The following is a 9,337-nucleotide window of genomic DNA, read 5'->3' as shown; positions in this document are numbered from 1 at the left end:
CATTTATCTGTCCGTCACTGCACTCGTCCCTCTCACACTCTCAAATTAGCTGTGTTTCTGCGTCACTCCTGCTGCTGTTCACATCATCACACACTCACACACACCATCAGACTGCAGCGCTCACACACTTCCTCACAGCAATTCTAGCTTTGCTGGAATCATTAATGGAGATTATAGAGATTAAAGAGGGCGAGGAACTGAGAGGAACCGAGAAGAACCGAGAAGAACTGAGAGGAACCGAGAGGAGCCGAGAGGAACCGAGAAGAACCGAGAGGAACCAAGAGGAACCGAGAGGAACCAAGAGGAACCAAGAGGAACCGAGAGGAACTGAGAGGAACTGGCTAATCACAAACACAATCATATTAAATGCAGGATTTCTTCAAATAACTTGAAGAAAAAATAAAGCAAAATTTGAGCTCAATGATGCAGAATAAACTCCCAAACTCCCAAAGTCCGAAATCACACCTAATACTTCAGCTAGGAAGCCTTCAGACTCTAAGCAGGTGATCCTGTAAACAGAGCAACACCTGGTCGCTTCCTAGACTGACTCCTGATAAGACGTTAGCCTCATGGAAGTGGTTCTCCGGTTAGTCTGATAGAAATCTGATTGCCGTGTGGGCTGGAATATGCAAATCAGCTCGTTACACAGCAACTGATTACCAATCGTTTATCAGTTCAGCCTCTTCGTCTGCGTGTGTTTTGTACAGTCGTGTCTGTTCATGTTGACATTAAGCATTTTGTCTCATCCCCAACTGTGAACGTCCTTCATGATCGTCTTCCTCATACACTGTCAGAAATGAAGGTTCTGTTCAGGAATGTTTTCCGTTCATCAAGGTACAAACAGTGTGAATGTTCCCTCAAAGCTCCAGTAGTGGTTTTATGGTCTGGTTGTGGAGCTTAAATCAGTTCCTCCAGGTGAAAAGTTTGTATTTGTTCCTTTTCATAACCGAATGATTTAAAACAGAGCAGTAGAATAAAAGCCTGGAGGCGAGGCGGGGTGTGTGGAGTCAGTCCAGCTTAGAACACATCATTTCAGTGGATTATGGTTCAGTTAACTGACTAAAGGTACTGAGATGAAGCCTTGAGGGAACCACCCTAGTGACAAGGGGGGAAATGACCCAGTGACAGTCTAGCACCTTTATTTCTGAGAGTGTAGACACAGATCATGAGCCCAGTGATGCACTGCATGGGGAGGAATTTTGTTTGTACATGGAGGGGTTTCAGTTGTGCTGGTTGTACTGGGAGGATTATGAAATAGACTTCCGTCTCAGCTGTGCAAGTAGGGCTTTCTCAAGGCTAAGGAAAAGAGTCTTTGAGAACCGCGACCTCCAATCAAAGACCAAAATATTGGTCTATAAAGCAGTGGTGCTGCCTACCCTTCTGTATGCGTCAGAAGCCTGGACCACATACACTAGGCACTTAAAAGCACTTGAGACATATCATCAAAGATGCCATCCATCCATCCATCCATTAGCTTCCGCTTCTCCGGGGTTCGGGTCGCGGGGGCAACATCCTAAGCAATGAGGCCCAGACCTCCCTTTCCCCAGCCACTTCCACTAGCTCTCCAAGGGGGATTCCGAGGCGCTCCCAGGCCAGTTGGGCGATATAGTCACGCCAGCGTGTCCTGGGTCTTCCCCGGGGTCTCCTCCCAGGTGGACTTGCCTGTGACACCTCCTGAGGGAGGCGTCCAGGAGGCATCCTAACCAGATGCCCGAACCACCTCAGCTGACTCCTCTCGATGTGAAGAAGCAGCGGCTCTACTCCGAGTCCCTCCCGGATGACCGAACTTCTCACCCTATCTCTAAGGGAGAGTCCAGACACCCTGCGGAGGAAACTCATTTCAGCCGCTTGTATTCGCGATCTTATTCTTTCGGTCATTACCCAAAGCTCATGACCATAGGTGAGGGTGGGAACGTAGATCGACCGGTAAATCGAGAGCCTTGCCTTATGGCTCAGCTCTTTCTTTACCACAACAGACCGGTAAAGAGCCCGCATCACTGCTGACCCAGCACCAATCCGCCTGTCAATCTCCCGCTCCCTTGTACCATCACTCGTGAACAAGACCCCGAGATACTTGAACTCCTCCACTTGAGGCAAGAGCCTATCCCCGACCCAGAGAGGGCTCTCCACCCTTTTCCGCCTGAGAACCATGGTCTCGGATTTGGAGGTACTGATTCTCATCCCGGCCGCTTCACACTCGGCTGCAAACCGATCCAGCGAAAGCTGAAGTTCACGGCCTGATGTCCCCAATAGGACCACATCATCTGCAAACAGCAGCGATGTAACCCTGAGGTCACCAAACCGGACACCCTCCATCCCCTGACTGCGCCTAGAAATTCTATCCATAAAAATTATGAATAGAATAGGTGACAAAGGGCAGCCCTGACGGAGTCCAACTCTCACTGGGAACGAGTCTGACTTACTGCCGGCCATGCGCACCAAACTCCTGCTTTGTTTGTACAGGGCCTGAATTGCTCGTAGCAAAGAGCCATGTACCCCGTACTCCCGAAGCACCTCCCACAGAATACCCCGGGGAACACAGTCGAATGCCTTCTCCAGATCCACAAAGCACATGTGGACTGGTTGGGCAAACTCCCATGAACCCTCCAGAATCCTGGAGAGGGTGAAGAGTTGGTCCAGTGATCCACGACCAGGGCGGAACCCGCACTGCTCCTCCTGGATCCGAAGTTCAACTATAAGCCGGACTCTCTTCTCCAGTACCCCTGCATAGACCTTACCAGGGAGGCTGAGGAGTGTGATTCCCCTGTAGTTGGAACACACCCTCCGGACCCCTTTTTTAAAAAGAGGCACCACCACCCCAGTCTGCCAATCCAGTGGCACCGCCCCCGATATCCACGCAATGTTGAAAAGGCGTGTCAGCCAAGACAGCCCCACAACATCCAGAGCCTTGAGGAACTCAGGGCGGATCTCATCCACCCCTGGAGCCTTGCCACCAAGGAGCTTCTTAACTACCTTAGCAACTTTGGCCTCAGTAATGGACAAGCCTATTCCCATGTCCCCAGACTCTGCCTCCTCACTGGAGAACGTGTCGGTGGGATTGAGAAGGTCCTCAAAGTATTCCTTCCACCGCCCAATGACGTCTTCAGTCGAAGTCAGCAGCACACCATCTCCACTATATACAGTGCTAGTGGCACACCGCTTTCCCCTTCTGAGTCGCCTGACGGTTTGCCAGAATCTTTTCGGAGCCGACTTAAAGTCACTTTCCAAGGCCTCACCAAACTCCTCCCATACACGGGTTTTTGCCTTGGCGACGACTGAAGCCGCAGATTGCTTTGCCTGTCGATACCTGCCAGCTGCCTCTGGTGTCCCACAGGCCAACCATACCCGGTAGGACTCCTTCTTCAGCTTGACGGCATCTCTCACCTGGGGTGTCCACCACCGGGTTCGAGGATTACCGCCCCGACAGGCACCAACTACCTTACGGCCACAGCTACAGTCAGCCACTTCAAAAATGGAGGAACGGAACATGGCCCATTCTGAGTCTATGTCCCCCACCTCCCACAATATCTGGTCAAAGTTCTGATGGAGGTGTGAGTTGAAGATCAATCTGACAGGTTCTTCTGCCAGATGTTCCCAGCAAACCCTCACTATACGTTTGGGCTTGCCTGGTCTGACCGGCATCTTCCCCCACCAGCTGAACCAACTCACCACCAGGTGGTGATCAGTTGACAGCTCAGCCCCTCTCTTTACCTGAGTGTCCAAAACACATGGCCGCAAGTCCGATGACACGACTACAAAGTCAATCATTGAACTGCGCCCTAGGGTGTCCTGGTGCCATGTGCACTTATGGACATCCTTGTGTTCAAACATGGTGTTCGTGATGGACAAACTGTGGTTTGCACAGAAGTCCAAAAACTGAACACCACTCGGGTTCAAATCAGAGAGGCCATTCCTCCCAATCACACCCCTCCAGGTCTCACTGTCATTGCCCACGTGAGCGTTGAAGTCCCCCAGTAGGACAATCGAGTCTCCAGGAGGAGCACTTTCAAGCACCCTTTCCAAGGACTCTAAGAAGGCTGGGTACTCTGAACTGCTGTTCGGTGCATAAGCACAGACAGCAGTCAGGACCCGTTCCCCAACCCGAAGGCGTAGGGAAGCTACCCTCTCGTCCACCGGAGAAAACCCCAACATACAGGCACCGAGTCGAGGGGCTATGAGAAAGCCCACACCTGCCCGCCGCCTCTCACCATGGGCAACTCCAGAAAAGAATAAAGTCCAGCCCCTCTCAAGGAGATTGGACCCAGAGCCCAAGCTGTGTGTTGAGGTGAGCCCGACTATATCTAGCCGGTATCTCTCAACCTCGCGCACCAACTCAGGCTCCTTCCCCGCCAGTGAGGTAACGTTCCAAGTTCCAAAAGCCAGTTTCAGCAACCGAGGATAGAACGCCAAGGCCCACGCCTTCGGACACTGCCCGATCCACAATGCACCGAACCCCTACTACTGCCCCTCCCATTGGTGGTGGGTCGATGGGAGGGGGACTCATGTAACTCCTTCGGGCTGGGCCCGGCCGGGCACCATGAGTAAATGCCCGGCCACCAGACGCTCGCTGGCGAGCCCCTCCCCCAGGCCTGGCTCCAGGGTGGGCCCCGGTAACCCTGATCCGGGCAGGGTACACAAATCCTGTTCTTGTCTTCTCATAGGGGTTATTATGGATCACACTTTGTCTGACCTGTCACCTAGGACCAGTTTGCCATGGGAGACCCTACCAGGAGCTTTTGCTCCAGACAACATAGCTCCTAGGATCATTCAAGCACGCAAACCCCTCCACCACGATAAGGTGGTGATCCATGGAGAGGATCATCAAAGATGCCTCCGTAAAATATTGAGGATTAGATGGGAGGACCGACGCACTAACACCAGCGTTTTGGAGGAGGCACATATTTCTACTATCACCGCCACCATTGCTCAAAACCAACTTAGGTGGGTTGGTCATATTATCCGCATGCCTGACTCTCGCCTCCCAAAACAAGTTCTCTACTCCCAGCTAGCTGTAGGGAAAAGGGCCCCTGGAGGCCAGAAGAAGAGATTTAAGGACAACATCAAAACGAACTTAAAAAATTGTCACATAGAACTTAAATCATGGGAAGATGCTGCAAAAGACAGGATGGGCTGGAGAAATCTTGTCCAAAAGGGTGCCGTGTATAACGTTGACCTCTGCCAGGCTGCCCAAGTCAAACGCAGACTCAGAAAGGAGAGATTAACGTCCAAGCAGGCCAGACCCAAATGTACTACTGCTAAATTCCCTTGTCCATATTGTACAAGAATAATTGGGTCCAGAATTGGCCTCTATGCCCATCTAAAGACCCACAAGGACTAAGAAGGAGGACAGTCATACTCGACTACGAGTGACCGCCGATGATGATGACTGGGAGGAGTTTTGGTTGTACTGGAAGGGGGTTTGGGTTGTACTGGGAGGAGTTTTGGTTGTACTGGGAGGAGTTTTGGTTGTATTGGGAGGGGTTTGGGTTGTACTGGAAGGGGGTTTGGGTTGTACTGAGAGAGGTTTTGGTTGTACTGGAAGGAGGTTTGGGTTGTACTGGGAGGAGTTTTGGTTGTATTGGGAGGGGTTTTGGTTGTATTGGGAGGGGTTTTGGTTGTATTGGGAGGAGTTTTGGTTGTACTGGGAGAGGTTTTGGTTGTACTGGAAGGGGGTTTGGGTTGTACTGGGAGGAGTTTTGGTTGTATTGGGAGGGGTTTTGGTTGTATTGGGAGGAGTTTTGGTTGTATTGGGAGGGGTTTGGTTTGTACTGGGAGGTGTTTTGGTTGTATTGGGAGGGGTTTTGGTTGTACTGCGAGAGGTTTTGGTTGTACTGGAAGGGGGTTTGGGTTGTACTGGGAGGAGTTTTGGTTGTATTGGGAGGGGTTTGGGTTGTACTGGGAGGAGTTTTGGTTGTACTGGAAGGGGGTTTGGGTTGTACTGGGAGGAGTTTTGGTTGTATTGGGAGGGGTTTTGGTTGTACTGAGAGAGGTTTGGTTGTACTGGAAGGGGGTTTGGGTTGTACTGGGAGGAGTTTTGGTTGTATTGGGAGGGGTTTTGGTTGTACTGGGAGGAGTTTTGGTTGTACTGGGAGGCATTTTGTTTGTACTGGGAGGGTTTCAATTGTCCTGGGTGCAGTTTCAGATGTTGAACGTGTCTTAGAGAGACGAATGTGTTCACAAATGCATCTCAGTTCACCTCCTGAAGCTGTTTGATTAGTGATTAGACGTGATTAGACCTGCATCTGTTTTAAATGCGTCTTTGCTGTGGTTATCTAGCCTCATCCAGATATGATCCTGATACTGAAGACACATGACGTGCGTTTCACAGAAAGTCATTACATGACCTGGTTATGAATTCACTGCCTGATGTCTGAGACACTTTTACGATAGTTTTGAGGCGGTTTAAAGAGCATTGTGAGTCAAGTAGTCCCTAAAATATACATTATTCCAGATTTTCCACTGTTTTCCATCATCAACATTCCATATAAACTCAGAAGGCTTGTGTAGGTTCTCTGGTGGTTCTGGATGGTAAATAAAGTGTCTATATCTGTGTTGTAGTCATGGCGACGCCTGGTTCCTATCACCACCACTGTAAAGATTTTACTATTTCATATCTGAATCTCTCTGATTACATCTGAAAAGCTGAGTTATGCAGGAAATGTGAAAAATCAGCAGAATAGCTCTTTAAATCACTCACCTATGAAGTCATTACTCATGCCCAGGTCATAATCCCACACGGAGATCTCCAGGGTTTTCTTCGCCAGCTGGTCATGAGGAACCTCATATATGAACTCCTGCAGGAGGAGGAGAACAGCGAAATCAGCTAAACAGGCACAAACACTCGTCTTTGGAGGTCACAGCGGCTGAAGGACCTTCTCAAAGTCCAGGATAACCGTGCTGGGTCCAGCATGGTGCCTGACTTACAGCCTTTGATTTACCATTGATTCACAGCCGTAGCTCATTGAAACATCTGGAACCTCTAATGTGTGTTTGTAATTAGTTCTTGTCTTGTTTTGCTTGTGACTATGAATTTGTGTCTTTTAGTGTTTGAATGTGTTTGTGTTGTTATTGTAATGAAAGCAACATTTGTTTTCGTGTGTTGAATCTTTCAGCCACTGTAATTACATAATAAAGCAGCCACAGCCTGTAGGTGGCGCTTCTAAAGGCAGCTGCATGAAACATTGTCTCCCAGTTTTAAGTGACCCTTATTAGTCCCACAACCGGGGAAATTTCACCTCTGCATTTAACCCATCTGTGCAATGAAACACCACATACACACTAGTGAGCACACACTAGGGGGCAGTGAGCACACTTGCCCTGGAGCAGTGGGCAGCCCTATCCACAGGAGCCGTTGGGGGTTAGGTGTCTTGCTCAAGGGCACTTCAGCCACGTACTCTCAGCTCTAGGGATCTAGCAGTTTGCTGACCTTCCGTTCGCAAAGCCGGTTCCCCAACCTTTGTTTTAGTTTTTAGCCATATTTTGACGTTTTGAGAAAAATTCGACGTTTTAAACCATTTTTTGAATCTTAAACACTTGATACTTTTGTAAATTATGGATGTGTTTTTTTTTCTCTTCACAAAATTCCAGATTCCAAAAATGAGAACTGATAGATTCCGAAGTCACCCATTCCTTTTGTTTTTTACAAGAATAGTAATGAAGATTTATGGAATGGTTTGCATCTTTATGAGGCATACAGCGTCTTATTTATTTATTTATTTTCTTTCTTTCAAAAACGTGTAAGTGAGCATTGTAAATACTCATGTGATTCAGTTTTGCCTTCTGGAAAACTGCAAAAAGAAATAAATAAATGAAGGAAAAATAATGCATTTAAATTCAATTATAATGCAAGTCGGATACGTAGCAAAATGACTTTCTCACCTCGTTAAACTCCGGGTTTAGTGTTTTTTTCTTCACTGATGTTTTATACTTGGACTTCTTCCCCATATCCGGCTGGAGAACGCTGAGGATGAAGAGAACGAGAGGACGATAAAGAGAGAGATTGAGATAAAGCGAGTTTCTGCTGTGGTGTGAACAAGGTCTGCCAAAATACGAGATCTTTTTAGGACATAAGGCACCAACAAATGTGCTAAAGCACTTTCTTTATTCACATTAAATTCAGCCAGTTCATTAATTTATGTGTGCTTCTGATAATAATACTAGGAGAATCTGATATTGAGCTAAAATGTCATTGATCTTGACATTTTGACCTCCACGGGACCACCGGTGGTTCCAAAGCGCACTTGGTCATGTTCTTCATAACGTTCATATTCCATAAGCTCCATTCAGAAGCTGGGCGTCGTGTGAGGCTGTAGCTCTTCTCTCCAGTCTAATAGACGGTGACGTCATTTTAAACCATTATAATAAAAGAAGCTGAACTTTGTTTTTCTACTGAAAATCGACCCGTTTTTCCTCAAATCTGGGCTCTAAACTATAAACAGACGGCGTCTCTTCAGTGATCTGCTCTGGAAACATCACTTTTAGAAAATAACACAAAGAGCGGCGCAGATTTTTGGCTTTCAGCAGTAAATTGTAAGCATATAGTGACATGTGGAGATCAGAAAACACATTCTGTTCATTTGACGGGGAGGTTTTACAGAGAAAAATACAAATTTACATTTATTTCATGCAGTTACTGAATCATTTACTTTATGATTTGGTCATGAAAACTCAGATGGATAAAAACTAAATATACCCTAGAGAAGAAGAAGTTAAAGCACCAAACATATTAAAAGTATTTACTAACTTTTGTAACAGTTCTATAATTATTAATGTTCATAAACAAAGTGTTAGATGATGATTAATTTGGTATTAGGTCGAGTTTATATCACAGTGCTTATGTTCGTCACCAAAAATGAGAAGAACTGGAACACAGGCAGGAGCGCAGGAGATTAGAGCTGATTTTAGAGCATGACGAATTACAGCGGGAGAGGGGGTACACTCGACAAAAGAGAGAGAGAGGAAGAGAGAGGAGGAGAGAGGGAGGGGAAAAGACAGAGAGGAGGAGAGTGAGGTGAAAAGAAAGAGGAAAAGAGAGAGAGGAGGAGAGTGAGGGGAAAAAGAGAGAGGAGAAGAATGAGGGGAAAAGAGAGAAAGGAGGAGAGTAAGAGGAAAAGAGAGAGAGGAAGAGAGAGAGGAGGAGAGTGAGGGGAAAAGAGCGAGAGAGAAGTAGAGACAAGAGGAGAGAGTGAGAGTGAGATAGAGAGATTGAGAGAGAGAGAAAAGGAAAGGAGAACAGATGCAGATCGAGAGGCAGAAGAAGACAGGCAGGAAGGCAGACAGGCAGGCAGACAGGCAGGCAGGCAGGAAGGCAGACAGGCAGACAGACAGACAGACAGAC

General features: G+C 47.7%; 1 protein-coding gene across 2 annotated transcripts in view; it reads right to left on the bottom strand.

The window, feature by feature from the left end:
• The window catches only part of doc2d (double C2-like domains, delta), a 79,102-nt gene that overhangs the window by 5,807 nt on the left and 63,958 nt on the right, over positions 1–9,337 (bottom strand). Inside the window, exons 9-10 of one of the 2 annotated variants that reach the window (XM_017686068.2) lie at positions 7,879–7,960; positions 6,698–6,794 (exon numbers count right to left, since the gene is read on the bottom strand). In XM_017686068.2, the coding sequence (XP_017541557.1) occupies positions 6,698–6,794; positions 7,879–7,960 (179 nt within the window). The remainder of the gene's footprint in view (positions 1–6,697; positions 6,795–7,878; positions 7,961–9,337) is intronic. The other variant, XM_017686069.2, reaches the window with a different exon arrangement.

This window comes from Pygocentrus nattereri, chromosome 28 (genome assembly GCF_015220715.1).
Source record: "Pygocentrus nattereri isolate fPygNat1 chromosome 28, fPygNat1.pri, whole genome shotgun sequence".
Lineage (NCBI taxonomy): Eukaryota > Metazoa > Chordata > Actinopteri > Characiformes > Serrasalmidae > Pygocentrus > Pygocentrus nattereri.
This window is presented reverse-complemented; position numbering and strand designations above follow the sequence as displayed.